The sequence below is a fragment of the Phascolarctos cinereus genome, unplaced genomic scaffold (genome assembly GCF_003287225.1).
Source record: "Phascolarctos cinereus isolate Bilbo 61053 unplaced genomic scaffold, phaCin_HiC Scaffold_4;HRSCAF=312, whole genome shotgun sequence".
In the NCBI taxonomy this organism is placed as follows: domain Eukaryota; kingdom Metazoa; phylum Chordata; class Mammalia; order Diprotodontia; family Phascolarctidae; genus Phascolarctos; species Phascolarctos cinereus.
Window position 1 is genome coordinate 546,030,978 of NW_027555847.1, and position 19,568 is coordinate 546,050,545.

The 19,568-nt window shown below is 36.2% G+C and overlaps 1 protein-coding gene across 6 annotated transcripts; it reads right to left on the reverse strand.

The window, feature by feature from the left end:
- Nucleotides 1–315: 315 nt before the first annotated feature.
- Nucleotides 316–18,550, reverse strand: TXNL4A (thioredoxin like 4A). Of its 6 annotated transcripts, none has more exons than XM_020986893.2 (4): nt 18,443–18,550; nt 17,306–17,478; nt 8,086–8,189; nt 316–4,588 (listed from the first exon to the last, which is right to left on the reverse strand). In XM_020986893.2, the coding sequence occupies exons 2-4, from the start codon at nt 17,456–17,458 to the stop codon at nt 4,417–4,419; spliced, it is 429 nt and encodes a 142-aa protein (XP_020842552.1). In that variant the 5' UTR covers nt 17,459–17,478; nt 18,443–18,550; the 3' UTR covers nt 316–4,416. The 6 variants fall into 6 exon arrangements, with proteins under 6 accessions (XP_020842552.1, XP_020842553.1, XP_078009683.1 ...); XM_020986894.2 differs by lacking the exon at nt 18,443–18,550 and adding an exon at nt 18,156–18,424; XM_078153557.1 differs by lacking the exon at nt 18,443–18,550 and adding an exon at nt 18,008–18,116.
- Nucleotides 18,551–19,568: the final 1,018 nt, after the last annotated feature.

Below are 19,568 nucleotides of genomic sequence, written 5' to 3' on the forward strand. Positions count from 1 at the left end.
CCCTCCTCAAGTATTATTTCTAATCAAAATAATATGATTCACTTAGGGTTGTTTATAATTAATAGAGACCACATAGAGATTCTTGGAAATGTTTAATTCTTACTGATGATTGGAGACATAAAAGCAGGAAATGTTATGAATGGGTCAATATTTAGAAATAAGATATTATTTATGATTGGATTACACTGATGAAAGCTTGTGGATTGGTGACAATGAAAATGATCATTGCTTTGAAATGCCCAGTAGCAAATGTTGGTGATTTGTTTTCTTTTCATTAAAGATACTGTCTTTGCAAAAAAAAAAGTGCTATTTCCATAAACTTAACTAAGTAAAGCATTTTATTTTCCCAAAATGATGTGAGGTGGTTTACAAAGCTGGCATACATAAGACAATAAAAATTAAAATAGAACAGAATTAAAACTCAAAAACTGATTATGAAGAGAGCATCAAAACCCCCATACTAGGCACGGTAAATGTTTGTTAGTTACTGCAGGTGAACAATAAATCAGTGTGGAGCTTCTAGACAGCTAAGGCCAAAGGGGAAATATGTAGGGTTCTCATTATCAACAATTCAAGACATTTGTAATACCTACTAGGTGGCAAAGCAAAGTATGCCTTGTGTTCAAAACACAAAGACACAAATGAAGTAGTACTTGCCTTTAAGGAACTTACATTTTACTATTTGTGTACATCATGTACATAAATAAGTAAATGCAAAGTACATAAAGTAACACTAACAACTGTGGAATAGGAGCAGGAAAGGCCTCATTTAAGAGATGTCACCTGAGCTAAAACTCAAAGGAAGTTGGGGATTAAAAATCTACAGATAAATAAATATAGTTTAGTAAAGGAGAGAGCACTAACAATGTGGGGAGGGGAGCGCAGGTGGGAAGAGGTGGCTTTGTAAAGATTTTTCATGGAAGTGGAAACTTAGATGAATGTTAAAGGAAGCTTGAGATTTTAAGAATCTGAAGTAAGGAGGGAGCACACTTTAGACACAGGAGAACAGATTGTGCAAAGGTATGGATGGAGGTGGAAGATGGCATGTCAAGTTCTGAGAAATAATGACCAATTTGACTGGAACATAGATTAAATGAAGAGGAGAAATAATAGAAGATATGAAGGAACCAGATTGTAAAGATCTTCAGTATGTAGGGATTGTTTCATTATTTACACCTATGACTCCAGTGCCTCATACAGTGCTTGGAACATTGTACACACTTAATTAAATGATCAGCTGAGAAGTCTAAATTGTATCTAGAAGCAATAGAGAACTACTAAAGATTTTTGTGTAAGAGAGACATGATCAGACCTTTGTTTCAGAAATATTAATTTGGTAGCTGTATGGAAAATGGATTAGAAAAGAGGAGAAACTTGGAGCAGAAGAACCAAAGGAATCTTACAAGTTTAATGGGGAGAAAAAAGTTTTCTTGGTAATACAGTTCAAGAGGAATTCACCTCTAGGATCCTTTCATAATAGGTATTACCAATTACAGTTTTGCAAGAGATACAGTAATACCCCTCATATAGACTTTTTGTATTAGTCCTCTACCCTCTATGATAGCTGAGGGTCATGTTAACTTCTAGCAAGGGGAAAATGTTTCTCCAGGGAGCTATGGTAATATGGTCTCTGCACACAGCTTCATAATGATCTAATTGATATAGGGATAAATCTTTTAAAACCCCAGAGGAATCAATAATGAACACATTAGACCCTTTTTCTCTAAAATATCAAATGTCTCAAATAAAATGCTCGCAACTGACAGACATCAGATTGTTCATGGTTAAATTACATGACAATTCCCTGATATAACAATCATAAATGTTAAAGGATAAAAGGATTGATGTTTTACACATCTGTCAAAGGAAAATAGCATTAATGCTGCTATGAAAATGCATGACCATAATCTGAATTCTTACACAGACAGAAGGCTATCCCATTTTTGTAGAGAGGTGGCCAAAACTGCTGATTTAGCCTCCACCCTTAAGCTAATGCAAATGTTATTACAGATGAGAAACAATTAAAATGGTAGGTCAAATATTTGACAACCAGAAAAAACTGCATTCTCTGTAATAATTTCAATATACAAAGGTGTTAAAGGTCTAAAGATAAAATAGAAAATAATTTCCATTTGTGTTGATCATGCTTAAATAACCTTTTAGCTATTATGAAAAAATATAGAACATGAATGTCACATTTAGTTTTACTTAACTACCAGTCAGCTAGTTATTTTCCAGATTGGAATTAGCCAGCTATCATATATGCAAGGTGATAATGAAGTAACAGGACTTTGACTGCCTTGTTCTAAACAAACAGAAGTACTTACATATTCAAATGACTACTGATCCAATCACTTAAATTCAATAAGTAGCTTTATTACATGCCAAACAATATTGTAGGTCAAGGGTGGGGAACCTGTGGCCTCGAGGCCACATGTGGCTCTCTAGGTCCTCAAGTGCGGCCTTTTAACTGAAACTAAACTTCACAGAATATAGAATCCCCTTAATAAAAGGATTTGTTCTGTAAAACTTGGACTCAGTCAAAAGGCTGCAACCAAGGACTAGAAGGTCACATGTGGCCTCGAGGCTGCAGGTTCCCCACTCCTGTTCCAGGTCAAGGACAGGTCCAAGAGCCAAGAATAGTTTTCACATTTTAAAAGTTTTGTTATATTTAAAAATGTAAAAACCATTTTTAGCTTGGGGCAGTAAGCAGTAGGCATCAGGGAAAATATACCCCCGGACAGTAGTTTGCCACTTCTTTTTTAGGTTCTACAAAAACAAGAACAGTCCCTTTTCCTCAGGAAGTTTACATTCTACTAGAGGGATATTAAGAGGTACAAAAATAAATATAAAGTACATACACAGTAATGAACAATCCCTTAGGATAAGGGTGAGCATTCTTAATAATGGGGCTGGGGATCAGAAAATACCTCATGTTGGAGGCAGAACAAGATCTGAGTTGAAGGGAACGAGGTATTCAAAGAACCAGAGATGAGGAAGTGGGTGAGTATTCTAGACATGGGGGAGGGGGGGAAACAAAATTTCAAATAACATTCCTTTGAAAGAAGTCACCACAGCAGGCTACATACCTATCCCAGTGATGCTGCCATTGCTCAAAAAGAGGAGTCCCTTGAAAGCCTGACAATGCATTCTTTTGAATATCCTCTATCAAATCTTATTATTCATTCTTTAAGGATATAAATTTTGGAAAGTAGCCAAAAATATTCAAGGTCAAACCTGATGACCATAGTAAGTGGTCATGCAAGACACCGTCTTTTTTGTACCCTCCTCCAACCTCCAAGGGTAGACACTAAAGAAAGCGGTTTTAAAAGAACATTTTGCGTAATGGAAACAGAGGAGTAAGTACCTCAAGGAAAAGTTTTTCGGACATTAATTTAGATGTTCAGATTCTGATATATCTGCTAAAAAAAGAAGTTAAGGACTTGTTTTGCAATTTTATTCAAATGACTGGCAAAATTGCCCCCCTCCCTATATAATGGAGATACGATAAACATAAGCTATTCTATAAGACTACCTAATATAGCAGAAAGAGTACTTGATTTGGAATTAGAGAAGTTAGATTCAAATTTGGCTCTGCTATGTACTACAAGATATGACCTTGGTACAAATGAAATGACTTGACTTCTCTGGGCCTTCGTTTTTTATCTAGTTCTAAATCTACATCCTATAATAACCACCTAGGCTAGAATAAGAAAAGTGTGATTAATTTGCCACAAGGAAGGTTAATATTGAAGATTTTTTACCTTTTAGCATTATAGAGTGAACTTCCCCAGAGATTTTTAATAGAGAAAACAAATAAATAATGATAATGAATAAGAAGGCTAAATATGTTAGACACAGACCTAGCTGAACAATCAGCCCTTTAATTCTAAGTGAACTTAAAAAAAAATTTATATTGTAGGGTTCTGTTTATAACCTGATGATAGGATGAACACTTCTTGTTCACATTTGGGGCGGGCACTTTAGGAGCTTTGGACAGTTATTAAATAATGAGAACAGAACAATGACAGATTATAAAATATAAAGGATGAACCCTTTAATCTTCTGAGGCAACTTTAGTGAAACTTTTAACTAAATGCAAAGAATCCTCAATCACAAAGTTGTTTCAAAACAAAAAAAAATCACATTAACAAATAGCGATCACATTTTCATATATTTTAATTTTTTCAGCTATGAATTGTTTATAGTTATTTAATCATATAAAAATACACTGAAAACACAAGGCTATATAGCCCTTATTCCAAAAAGATGTTAGAGCTCCTTATTTCATGTAACTTCCAAGCATTTTCCCCAAAGGACTTAAATATCTAAAAACAAAAAACTCCACATACAAAAAACCCCAAAGAGCCTTTATATACTCTTAAAGAATTAGAGCACCAGATGTCCAAAACAACATCAGTATCTGTATTTGGTGGAATAGTCCTTTGGAGAAACCACAAGACCTCTACCTTTACGAGCGCCTCTATATACTGTTTCTATTATGTCAATCATCTCTTGCTTGTCTTCCATTGCCCAGTTAATCTTGTTGTTGTTACCTGTACCCAAATCGATCATGATGTGCTTGTTCCTTCAAAGAGAAACAAAAAGAAGTCAACTCACATGTGACTTTAAAGGAAAAAGAACATTAAGTACTCCACACATACCCCATCCAAAGCCATATGTTAGTATTATTTTTTCAAGTCTTGTTACAAGCTGCAGCATCAACATCACCTTAAATATACAGCAATCTCTGTATTTCTGGTTTTGTGTATGTAAAATAAAAACTTACTCTAAAAATGCATTGCTGCTTTTACTCCACTAAAGAGACATCTAAATAGACATTAGACATGTGGCATTTATTAAATACCCACTATATATGTCAAACAATGAACTAGGTCTTGTAGATAAAAAGGAAAAAATGAAAACAGTCCTTGTTCTTAAGAAGCCTTCATTCTACTGGGTTGTGAATTGTTTATAGAAATGGAGCAGTCCTCAACTAACAAACTGTTTTTCAAAAGTTCATTTTACATCAATTAAACAACTATTCATTTAAGCACCTACTATATGCTATTTATTGGGAACATAAATGATTTTTGAAAGATCAAAGAGAATACAACTGACAAGTACAAATGTCCTACTTTCAAAAGGAGAGTGAGAATGGAGTCTGAAAATTATAAATCAGTGACACTAACTTCATTTCCTGGTAAAGTTCTAGAATTATTAAAGATATGTTTAGTAAACATCTCATGATGAAGCATAACTTCACCAAGAACAGGTCACACCCAAGTAATCTCACTTCCTTGACTGACAGGGCTGATAGATAAATACATAAATTTTAACTAAGTTATTTGACACTGACAATCTCATGCTTTTTTTGCGTGTGAAAAGATTAAGGCACGTGGGGTAGGCAATAGTACAATTAGGTGGATTTGGAACTAGTTGAATGGCTGGACCAAAGACTGGTCATGACGGATTAATGTTAACTTAGAAAGACATCTCTCCTGGAATGACTCAGGGTGCTACATTTGCCTCTATACTGTTTATGACTTTCATTAGTGACTTAGATGAAGGTAAACAGATGGAATGTTTATCAGATTCACTGAGGATACAAAGCTGGGAGGAATAGATAAGACAGTAGATGACAGTCAAGATCCCAAAAGAATTTGATGAGCTATATGTAATAAGGTAAAAATGTATTAGAATATAGAATACAAATGAAGCCTTATAAATTAATTTCATAGGGACAAGTTAGGGGAAGCATGGGTTAAATGGCAGTTCACTTAAAAAAGATCTGGAAAAGACTCAGAAGAGACAAGATAGTTTTATTAAAGTATTTGAAGATCTGTTAAGTAGGAAAGGGATCAGATATTACCTGTTTGGCCTGAGAGGGCCGAACTGGGAACTGAAGGTAAAATTACAAAAAGGCAAATTTAGACTAGTTGCAAAATACTGTGAATTCTACATCCACAACATCTCTTGCATCTGTTCCTTTCTCTACTCAAATAAGTCACCACCAAATTTAGGCCTTCATCACTTTTAACCTGGTTATTTGCAGGTCTTGCTTCATAGTTTCTCCCTTCTCCAATGAATATTCCACACAGCTGCTAAAATGATTTTCCTGAAGTGGAAGTCTGACTATGTTATCCTTTCCCCCATACTCAACAAACTCCAAAGGCTCCCTAGGGCACTAGGGTCAATTACAAACTCTTCTGTTTCGCTTTTATAACCTTTCACAATCTGATTACAAACTCTTTTCAATCTTATTATATAATATTCCCTTCCTTATAGTTTAGCCAAATTGGTGTTCTTATTGTTCTTCACACATGGCACTTCACCACTAGTTTCTTTGCCAAACAAAGTACAGGCTTTCCTCATGTCTGGAATTCACTTCCTTCTCATCTCCACATCTTAGAATTCCTAGTTTCTTTTAAAACTCATCTCAAGAGCCACTGTCTACATAAAATCTCTCCTCATATTATTTCCCCACTCCTCAAAATATTACCTCGAATTTATTTTGTGTGTGTGTGTGTGTGTGTTTGCATCAAACACATACATATAACATAAACACATACACACACATTATCTTTCATTCCAGAATGTAACCTCCTTCAGGGGAATGGATGTTTTATTTTGTCTCTGTATCACAGGGTAGATACTTGAACATAGCAGAAACTTAAAACTCATCAATTGCCTAAAGTAACAAGGTAGTGAGTGGCAGAGATCTGAACACTTTGACTTGAAATAGTGTTCTTCCTACTAAAGCAGAATGTCCAGAACCATCAGTGTTGTCACTGAATCCTACCTCTCCCTCAAATCCAATCAGTAGTTAACTCTTTCCAGTAGTATCCTTCTCATCGGTCTCATCTGTCCCATCCCTTCTCTATTCCCATTACTATCATGCAACTTCTGTTTTCTTACCGGACAGTTCCGATAATCACCTGTGAGATTTTCTGCCTCATCTTCACCTCCTTACAAATGAGCTGTCACTGCAAGTCAATACTGCTCTCATACAGATCTAGTTACATCATTCCCCTGCTCAAAAGTTTTCAATGTCTCCCCATTTATTAGATAAAATACTAGATACTTATACTAGATGCTTATCTTGACATTCAAGAGCCTCCAAAAGTTTCTAACCTGCCTTTCCAATTTTACTTCAACCTATTCCCCCCTTCATATACTTTACACTTCTACCAAACCAGTTTATGTGATATTTACTAACACACTATATCTTCTCATACCACTGGTTCTTACAAGGTGTGCTACAGCACTAGTGCAACACAAGTCTTATTAGGTACACTATACTTATTAGGTAGACTCCTCACACCCTGAGACCCTGACATTCCCCCCTTCTCCCAGCTGCAGTTTGTTGCCTGGTCTTCCTAGGCTGGCTTTGGAAAGGTCACAGTATCAGCTCTCTCCATGGAGGAACACAGTCACCTTCTCCATGGTGAGTCCTGGAGAACTAACGAAGAGAACAAGGGGGTGCAGGATGGAAAAGAGAGGTAGAATATCCCACCAGTCCTACAGGCAAAGAACACTGTGATATGAACACAAAGAACTCATCCTTTATTGACCCTCTCAATGCCATCTTTTCCATAGTCTTCTGTGATTATCCCTTCTATATTGGGCAGGCAGTATAAATTTTCTTTTCTGAATTAGTCATAAGAATTTGGGGAGAACAGAAGCAAATGACAGATTAATATTACATATAAATTATTAAATGTTATGTCTGTTAGGGTACTAAATAATTTTAAAGCCTCCGTACATGAGAAAATCTCAGCATAGCTCCAAAAAATATAAACACAAAATGGAAAAACTCTCTTGAATACATTAAATACACTTAACCGGGTTTTCTTAGCAGTCACATTTTATAAAAAGATTACTGGAAGACATTAAATTGGCATAACTTCATTTCACTATTAACATAATGAGATTCATTTTGTATTCTAAGTTAATTCCACTTGGTGTGTAAATCAACTGTTCCAAAATAGGAAGTATCATACCTAAAGGTGTTCTGAATACGTTAAATAAACATCACAAGTTTTCTAGAATAAACTGAGTAATAATTTTTTTAAAATAACATACCTGAAGAAAAACATGACAGTACAGGGATCATACAATTCATACATCTTATTGAAGTCTGGTACTTCTGTAATATCCACAAGATATATAACTGCAAAATTTTTTACCTAAAAGGAAAATGAAAAAAGAGGAATCAATCTAGGATATTCTCTTTTATTTTCATCTCAGAAAGGCAAATTTTTAAAGAATTTGGTTACAATATATTTAAAAGGCATTTATTCATATCTCTGCCAGAACCATTTTCCCCATGATAGCTTTTACAGAACAAAAAATACCAAAAACATCCAATTTTGACACCTAAATGTTAACATATGCTTCATACTTCCATCTTCTAAGATACCTCAGAATATCCTGGTAAGTTTCAAACAACAATCTAAATCTGTTATGAAGGTAATAAAGAAAATTGCAAAAGGTTTTATAAACAGAGGCATTTTAATAAATGATTCTGACGTAAATAAATAACTGTGCACTAAGCCGTTCTAAAGAAAAGACTCCTAAACATAATCAGCTAGTTATCTTGCCAGACACCTCTGTCCTCACCCCCAATCTTGGCAGGATACAGTCCTGGAGGGTTCCAGTTTGGCATTGACCTTGAACTTGATCCTTTGGCTTCCACTTTTCCAATTATTCTGGTTGAACACTTGCAACCAACGCTGATGTTAAGCAGCACCCAAATACAAAATTACTATGTGAAAGATACTTTGCAGGGAAAAGCTGATTTTCAAAATTATACTCTTTTATCACGTTTTTAAAAGATTAATAAGAAATAGGAGTATAAACTTCTAGACCAAGGTAACTATACATAATTATATATGTGTAAACTATATACAACTATACTTTTTTCCTTCCCCACTCTGCTCAATGGTTAGCACAGTGTTATACACTGAGTAGGCACACAAGTGTGTAATCAGTATGCCAAGAAGATAAGACACTACTCCTATCAAGGATACAGTGTCACCCCAAAATGTAAAAGCAGTATGGTACAGCATAAAGTTAGGATTTGGAGTCAGAGAATATAAGTTTGCATCATGGCTCTGTTACTTGATTTTTAGTGTCACCTTAGGCAAGTCATTAAAACTCTAAGGGCCTAAGTCCCTCATCTGTAACATGACAGGTTTGGGCTACAGGGCCCCTGGGATGCTTTCTAGATCTAAATCTATAATCTTATAATCTTTATCCTTTGAGTTTTCTTTAAATGAAGTTTTATTCAAATTTCTGCATCACCAAAATTTCTCCCAGTTATTGATCCCACTTCCCTCTCCCAGAGAGCCATTCCATATAATATCTATTTGCTTGTACACAATAGACCACTCTATTTTCTTATACGCAAATTAGGTCTAAAGAAGATAAGTGTTTGAAAAATAAACATATGAACTTGTGTGCCAAGATATACGAAGACAGATGAACTGACTTCATCTTAAATGAAATTATGGCCAACAAAAAATAGAAAACATTAAGACAAGCCATAAAAAATTTTAAAACACTCCAAGTAATAAAACTCTTAGTTACACACACACACACACACACCCCTCCTAAATATCACACATTTAGAACCAGAGGAAATGACATATTATTTATTTTATAGAAAATTTGACATGAATTAACAGATATTCCATAATATTATTCATTCTTGAAGATGATATTCATATAGACATACAATTACCAATATTTCTAACTGTAGCTTCATCATTATTAAGTTCAGCAGTAAGTTTCATTGTAACTTTTTTGTTGTTCTTCACATGTCCGACTCTTCACGATCCCATTTGGGACTTTCTTGGGAAAGATACTGGAGTGGTCTGCCATTTCCTTCTCCAGCTCATTTTACAGATGAGGAAACTGAGGCAAACAGGGTTAAGTGACTTGCCCAGGGTCACAGCTAAGTATCTGAGGCCAGATGTGAATTCAGGAAGATGAGTTTTCCTGGTTCAGGCCCTGTACTCTATCCACTGTGCCATCTAGCTGCCACTCATTACATCGACTATCCTTCAAAACTTTAACTGGGTTCAAGGTATTGTACCATGAATTTCACTTCTTTCAATAACCTCTTTTCTTTATCTTCCATGTAACCCTACATAGTACTCTCACTGAAAACCAGAGTGAATTTTGCATACTGCACTTACACTTTTGACCATGCCTGAAGATCAATATACGCACAGATATTCTCTTCCACTACTTCAATCATAAAAGAAACAGTAAATAAATGTCAAAATCTTAATAAACATGATAAAAGATTTGATAATATATATACAGTGACAACAATATATTACCAGGCACTTCAATTTCTGGCCTCTAAAGCAAAGAACAAAATACAGGGAAAGGCAAAACATGGGGATATGAGAAAGATCAATGAGTGAATAAACTACATACCTAAAGGCCTAGAATTCTCTGATATAAAAGCAAAGGTTATTAGCAATATTTTCTTAATAAAAGTAAAGAAATACAAATAATCACTTAATTTTCAAGATTAGACTTCTACAGGAATAAAAGGGCAATTTCTTTACCACTATAATTCTCAAACTCTGAACATAAAGCTGAAAAAGTGTTAGGTTTTTAAAATCCGTATCTTTTTACTAGTCTTTAACACTGACAAAACAAATAATAATTTATATTTCTAAGTGTTTTTAATGGGATGTTGTAATTATAATTACTAAGGTTATCCTTAAAAGAGGAGTTGAAAAGATGCACCTCTACCCCTTTGAAAATGTGGGGGACTATGGATGTAGAATATGGTACATACTGTCAGACAGTGGATGTGTTGGTTGGTTTTGCTGAACACTTTTTTTTTCTTTTTTAAAAATCTTTGTTAAAGAATGGCTTGCTTGGCAGGGGAAGGGAGGACATATACAAAATGAAGACACAAAAGCAAGAGCTATCAATAAAGATTTTTCAAAAGTGTATTCCTGTTTGGCCCGGCTTAACTTTAATACTGAATATACTCTTTACAACTTGACATATAATAAATGTTCTCATTTTAACAGATTATTATATATTATTTAATCTATAATATGAGCTACATCATAGAATCTTAAGAGCTGAATCTAAATATCATCTAGTCTAACCTTGAACTCAATGCACAAATCTCCCCTCTGACATATCCTGCAGACTGATTTTTCAAGCTTTTTAGCATGAACATTTCCAGAACAGTTCATTACCCCCCAAAATAATCCATGTTATTTTCAGTTGGGTATTTGAAAGTACTTTCTTAGTCAAAATCTGTCTCTCCATAATTTTTACCCACTGAGTCAGTCCTCTGAAATTGTATGGAAAACATCTAATTCCTTTTCCCTACAATCTATCGTCACATATTTGGAAATAGCTATGAAATCCTTTAGGTTTTCTCCTCTCCAGGAAAAACAGCCCTGATGCCTTCAACCAACCCTCCTATGACATGTTACCAAGACTCTTCACCATCCTAGATACACCTATGCTGGATATGTTTAAGTTTCTCAAAGTCCCTCTTAAAACACGGCCCATTGGAATGAACCCCAGGTATAGTGTGATACGACACACAGTAATAGGCAAAAAAGAAAAAGAGTCGAGGCATGGTGATGCATGTCTGTAATCTCTGCTGCAACTAGTGAATCACCTGAATTTGGGAGCTGAGCTATTATAGTAGGACTAAAGCTAAATGAAGGACCACACTAAGTCCAGAACAGTATGATACGCCCTTGGGAGCAGGTCACCAGGCTAACTAAGGAGGGGTGAATTAGTCCAGTTCAGAAAAATGGAGCAGGTTAAAGTTTCTATGCAGATTGGTATTGGGATCCAGCCCATGAGAGGATTCTGGAGCTCCAGCCTGAGGAAGATAGACTTCGTCTCAAAGGAAACAAACAAAAAACCAGTAGGATTATTACAGTGAATGACACCTGAGTATCAACTTATATCGAGCTTGTAATTTAAAACCTCTAAGGTTTTTATAGATTGCTGTTGTTGGCTCTTTCTCATCCTGTACATGTGCAGTTTGTTTTTTAGCCCAAGTGAAAGGTTTTACATTTGTATCTATTAAAGTTCATTTATCAGCTTGGTACATTATTATGGCCTATTGAGATCTTCTGAGACTCAATACTGTCATTTAATACACTGACTGATCCATGAATGAAACACTCCATCTCTCGGCTCCAGGCATCTTATCTGGTTGTCCCCCATGCCTGGGATGCTCTCCTTCCTCAACGATGATTACTGACCTCCCTGGCTTTCTTTGAGTCCCAGTTGAAGCCCCAACTAAAACTCTACCTTCTATAAGAAGCCTTCCCTGAACCCTTTCCATTCCAGTGGCTTCCTGTAATAATTATTTCCTATTTATTCTGTATATGACTTGCTTTGTCTCTTTTTGTTTGCATGCTGTCTGCTCCAACAGATGGAAAGCTCTTTGAGGGCAGGGATTATCTTTTGCCTCTTTTTGTATCCTCAGTGCTTAGCACAGTACCTGGCACATACTAGGCACTTAGTAAATGTCTACAATTGACGACTGACAGATTAATTCACTGAATTTCTTCATGATGTGTCTTTCTGCATGAATGATAAGCAGGACTTCTCTACCTTCAATCAAACTATTCATGAACAAGATGGATTCCTGTGGCATGTCCTTGGAGATTTTTCTCTGCTGGCTGACAACAATCCTTTAAGAAATACTCTGGAGACATTATGTGGATACAGGTGTTCAACCAAAAAATATTTTCCATACTATATATTTTTGGGCAGTAATTTTTATACTTTCAGGGGACTAATTTTGCAGTTGTAATAAAATCAAATGATGATGATTTTATTTACCAGTGGACAATCAGGTACCTTACTGAGATCCACTCTACCACAACAATTCATTTGGCCTCATGCAACTTTTTTACTTTTAGCACCAAGGCATTACCTCTGTACAGAGACACTTTCAGTGATTAGGGCTAAGGAGAATCTGTAATCTTCCACAGATACTGCTTTTAGTAAGAATTTTTAGACACACAAACTCAGTGACAAATCAAACAGTATCTTTATAATATATATAACATAATATTATAACATTATATATAATTATATATAAATACAAACATATGTAATATATGTATGTATGTACATATGTGTGTGTACACACATAAAATTCTTGTAATACTCCTCCAAAACAAATTCCAGAATTATATGTTTCTCCTATGTCCTTAAATTGAGGGGGTGGAATATATATGTTCTCTATATATTATATAATGTATAATATAATATATATTTAATATTTCTAGACTTATTATGCAATTTCCACTGGAACGAGTGGTTTTAATTTTTCTAAATGAAGGAGCTTTTTGAGCCCCCAAAATTGGATTTCTAATGCAGTCCCAAGAAAATTTTATCAATATACTGCTCCCAAATGCTACATAATACGAAGTTAAAAACCTTAATCTATATCTCAAGCTTTAACATTCCTTAACTTTATTTTTGTATATATGGTTCTACCTTTCAACTACCAAAGAGTTTCAAAAGAAAAAAAGTATAAACAAGATTTTTATATGCATTGGATATAAATAGGGAATATGAAGTAAAAGCATGGTATGACATAAAGAACACTGGATTTGAAGTCAGGCGACCCGATTCTAGCATCATCTCAGTTATTAACTAGAAGTGTAACTTGGGCGAGTCCACCTCCCCTCTACATATTTTCCCTAACTTATAAAATGAAGGTGTTAGCTAAGATGATCTGAGTTTTCTTCTGTCTGCAAAATTCTATGTTGTTCTAGTGCATCACAAAGCAACACTGACTGAAATTCATTAGTACTACTTCTGATATATGACTTCAAATATTATCGTGAGCCTCAATCCTTCAAAACTCAAAAATGTTTTGTATATATGAAAGAAATATACTTTACTCTAAGCGTTGAGACTACTTGTTAAAATGGCAACTTTATTTAATGCCTGAAAATATTATTGTACCATATCTGTAATAATAAAGACTAAAAATAGTTTCCATCATTAAGTATACACCTCATAACTGAATTAGAATTAAATCAGCCTGAGGTATTGATTGGCAAAAGCAGTATGTCAACAAACTATATTCGAGGAGAAATACTGTATATCCAAGTCCCACCTGAACATCTGGAACTTTTACTCACTTTAAAACTGTCGTGATATCCAAAGATGGCTTGCTAGCAAGATGAGGAAGGAGATCTCCCATTATCTGCCATTTCTGCAGAGGGAGATTTTTAAATAGAAAGTTATATTTTTCTTATTTCCCACAGAAACCTTAAGTGTCAAAAATTCTTGTAATGCTCCCCCAAAACAAATTCCAGAATTTTACATTTCTACTATGTCCTTAATTGAGGGGGTGGAATATAAAGCTTTGAAAAAACAATCTTTGCACCTCAGGTTTGCATTCTATATAGATATTAAAATGGATGTTAATTTAAAAATAAATCCAAATTTCACCAAGTTATAGAAATATGAAACAAATCTACAAAGCCCAGAAGCTCAAATTATTTCTAAAAATGTTTTCATTACTAATGGATTTACTGGTATATACAATTTAGCCTTTTATATTATGATTTATAGCATGGAAACTATAATAATAGAATTAGAAAAAGAACAAATATAGTTAACAGGACACGAAAACTCGTATTATATTCCCTAGCCAGTTGCAATTTATTACAGCTTTGTTGAGATAGGAAGAGAAGACTGATACTCATATCATCAACCATTCCAGCCTCATTTTGACTAATGGGAGCATGATTTAGACCACTTAGAGTCAACATTACAGCTATGTGTACCTACAGTCAACTTTGTATGATACAGCTAAGAAATGGACAAAATGGGAATGAAGGGTCTTATCTTTTATTATTCTTGGCCCCTGTCAGTAGCAGTTCCTAGTTCAAAGGAAATGCAGTTCTTCTCCCTTGCTTTCCCCAGAAATCTGCAGATTCCTTAGTCTACTGAGGTGGGAGAGGGAGATCAGAACATGGCTAGAAGTCAAAAGAGTAGAATAGAGTACACAGAAGTCAAAAGAAAAGCATTTCTTTAATTCTAATCTCCAGCCAACTACCAGTGATAATGACTGCCAGGTTAGCTTCATATAAAATGTTTTTATTGTTATTCGTTCATGTCTGACTTCATGACGCCGTGGACCATAGCATATCAATATTGTCCAAGGGGTTTTCTTGGCAAAGATACTCGAGTGATTTGCCATTTCCTTCTCCAGTAGATTAAGGCAAACAGAGGTCAAGTGACTTGCCCAGGGTCACACAGCTAATAACTGTCTGAGACCAAATTTGAACTCAGGATTTTCCAACTCCAGCAGCATTCCATCCACTGAACCACTTAGCTGCCTCCTGGGCAAACAGAGGTTAAATGGCTTGCCTAGGGTCACACAGCTAATGAGTGTCTAAGGCCAGATTTATAGTCAGGTCTTCTTGACTCCAGGCCCAGCACTCTATCCACTGAGCCATCTAGCTGCTCCACTGCATGGTTTTGTTTTTCAGTTGTTTCAATTGTGTCCAACTCGTGATCCCAAAGATACTAAAGTGGTGTGCCATTTCCTTCACTAGCTCATTTTATAGATAAGGAACTGAGGCAAACATGGTTAAGTGTCACACAAGCCCAAAGTCATGCAGCTATTCATGCAGCCAGATTTGAACTCCTGAAGATTAGTCTTCCTGACTTCAAGGCTGACACTCTATCCACTGTGCCATCTAGCAGCAGCTGCCCTGCATATACATACACATACAAATACACACATACATATATATGCCCATGCGTAAACATGTGTATGTGTGTGTGTGTATATATATAGATATATATCTATCTATATCTATCTATATCTATATAGATAGATATAGATAGATATATATCTACAGAGCTATGAAGAGATTCATGTTGGTGTTTCTTATTAACACTATGGAAGACTTGAAAGAAAAATCATATTTACAAAAATGAGCCATGATATTTGGTGATTTAAATGTTTTATATGTTTTATAGCTTTCATTAACCTTTAATTACATTTAATATTAGTTTAGAAAATTTCATCTTAATTATTTATCAACATCATTATAACATCTGAAAGCAAAATTTCTTGATGCTAAACGATTATTCCTACCACAGCCTCCAGAAATTTGTACCAAAAGTTTAACACCCAACAACACAGTGATACCCCAGATTGATACTATTGTTGTCAGCAAAATAAAACACTGAAATACAGTACTTTGGTTTAGACAACACAAGTCCAACATTTTATTTCCAAATGTCAATGGAATTTGCTTCAGAGGAAGATATCAATTAGTTCATGTATGGTTACCAAAGAGCACAAGTAAGAGAATATTAAAGACACCAATTTCAAGATTATAGTATGCTCTATGTAGGTTCATATAACACACATGCCTCAGAAAATTTTAAATTACACATAGGTAGCAAAAACCAAATTTAAGCATATCTAGAGTAGAGCTTCTAGGATGGTGAAGGAGAATCGTGCCTCTAAAAATAAGGCATAACACTCCTGGAATATCCTCTGAACGTTCAGACCTGTTATTTTAAGTTAATGTTTTCTTTTATGTGGAGTTAACTAATTTTCACAATTTTAGCTGTTAACAGTCACAAAAATGGACTAACACTGAAGGTAGCAAAAAGCAGAAGGCAGGAAGATCCTGCAATCAAGAAAGAATGAATCAACAACACTTACTGATTATCCCCTATGCTGGAAGCCTGTGCCACAGATGTATTTCTATTTACCATGTTTATTATAATTCTGATTCATTTCAATCCTGAATGAAGTTACATACAACTACAAATGATGGGGTAAGTAAATCTTGAAAAATACCTTATGTATCTAAACCATTTGTGTACTGGTATACTAAAAAGCAAATCAATTCAAAATTTTAGGCTTCAATATGAGGTGTGGCTTTTAATCCTTGATCATATACATTCCTCATTTCCTTAGTTCCAGGAAAAATAGTATAAATGTTTAAGAACCTAATTAATGATTTCAATTACAAGTAGCAGCAGTGTACAAAATGGAAAGAGAAACAGAGAATTAGGCAGGTTCAAGTCCTGCCTCCATCCCCATAAAGCTGTATGACCCTTTATAGTCACTTTACCTCTCTGGGTCTCCATTTTTTTCATCTGTAATATGAAGATAATACTTGTTCTGCCTATTTCATGGGCTGTTAAGAGGATCAAAGGAGAAAAAGGACATCAAAGGGCTTTGTAAACAAACAAACAAATGAGGGATCATAGTATTAAAAACTGTTATTCAAATAACATTTACCTTTTCTGCAATACTATATAAAACTTCATCCATTTTCATACAAGTGGGGTCCCAATCATGTCCAAACCTAATAACAACAACCCGGTCCTCTTCTGAAAGAATAGCTTGATCTACCTGCCAACCATTGTGCAAATGTGGAAGCATGTACGACATCTTTAACAGTTAGCTGAGTCCTGCAGAAGAGAATCCACTTATTAAAAATCATGCTGTTTCTTATTGTCCGTCCCATTCCTACTAACATTAAGAAATAATCCTAGTAATAACAGACAATTGATACTTCAACCCAGACTAGTGAAAACCAAAATACTCCCCAATTCCCTCACCCTCCCAAAAAAAACCTCCCCACAACATCCCAACCATACCTATAATTCTTCTGCTACAAACTACACTCCTACAAATGGCCAAGTAAGACTCTCCTCCAAGGGCTTCTTAAATTTTTTCCACTCGAGACCCACTTTAAGAAGCATCTACACTAGACCATTTATGTATTGGAAGACTAAAGAACAAATCAATTCAAATTTTCAGTTTTAATATAAGACGCTGGCTTTTAATACTAGATCATATGCTTTTCTCATTCCCTTAATTCAAGGTCAAAAGTATAAATGTTTAAGAACCCAATTAATGACCTCAATTATAAGTAGGAGCAGAGTGCAATGATGCAAAAAGCAACAGAAAATTAGGAGATGCAAGTTCAAGTCTGACCTTCATCCCTATGTATCTGTGTGATCCTCCACAAGTCATTTTACTTCTCTGCAGTCTTTTAAACCAAAAGATAGCAGGAACGGCCCAGCAGCCGCGTCAGCAGCCCAGGCCTCTGACTGACCTCATGGGGGGGGGGGGTGACTAATACCGGTTTTCCTGAATCTGACGTCCTGTCCCGAGGGAGCAGTCGCCGGGTCTCCTCCGGGCCCGCCCTCCCCGGGCTTCCCGTCGCCTGCCTCGGCCCAAGCGAGACCCCAGGGGGCCGACAGCGGACAACACGCTCCCTTCCGGGCCCCCAAACCGAGGCCGCGCGCGCCCTCCAGGTCTCGCAGATTACAGGCCGGGCTGTAAGCGAAGCCGACCCTCGGGGGAAACGGCGAAGCGACGGAAACCCGCCGCGGGGCCAGGCCCTCACGAAAGGGGTCGCGCACAAACCTGCCGCCAAAGGGAGAAAACCCAGCTCCGGGAACCGCCACTGGAACCGCTGGCTCGACGTCTTCCCCGCCCCCCACCATTAGCGTGTGTGCGTGAGAACGCACGTGCGGGCGCGCCCCCGTCCCAGTCCCAGTCGAGGAGAACGCGCTCCCTGAAGGGGACGCGCGCGCGCGCATAAATCTCTCCTCGGAACTCTGTTTCTAACCTCGTCTGAGCTAGAGTGGTTGAGTCCGTTCCTATCCATTAACGGGTTTTTTGAGCACCAGCTAGGTGCTAGACCCCGGGAGGGCTCAAATGATGAATAAACCCTCTAGGAATTTACATTTCATTAACGTATTAAGGTTTGCAAAGCACTTTTCTCCCCGTAACAATCTCGTCAACCCTCTCGGTAAACACCTACTTTGTGACCTAGTGCTAAGGTCTGGGATACGAAGAAAGGAGAAAAACTTACCTGCCCTCAGGGTGCTCAAATTCTGCTGGGGAAGACAACACTCAAATGCCTCTACAAACAAGTTATATGCAGTATAAAAGAAGTTAATCTCGGAGGGAAGGCACTAGCAGCTGGATGCATAGAGGTGACATTTGCGATGAGCCTTGAAGGTAGCCGAGAAGGCAGAGGAGAGGAGGGAGAGTCAAACCAAAAATATAAGAACTAAACTTTCTTTGAATTGGTAAGGATAATCAGTAAGCATTCACATATTGTCTAATAACTTAAATTTCCTTAGTGTTTAAAGTTTACAAAGTACTTTTCCAACAACTCTATGAGGTAAATAATGAAAATATTATCCCCATTTTACAGATGAGGAAACTGGATGCTGAGAGTTTTTGGGCAAAGGTCAATGAAGAAAGAAACAAATGATTTTGTCTTTGGCATATATTACAGACAACTTGCACAGAAAGAAGAGCTAGAAGAGGAATTTGGGAAATAAATCATGAGACTGGCATAGAGGGAACTTCACTTATCCAGACTTTTAGTTAGTCAGTAACCATTTACTAAGTGCCTGTTATGTGCCCAGCATTGTGCTAGATGCAAGGAATAAAACAAAAAGCAAAAGACAATCCCTGACCTCAAGGAGCTCACCATCTGATGGGAGAGACAACATACAAACAAATACACACAAACTAT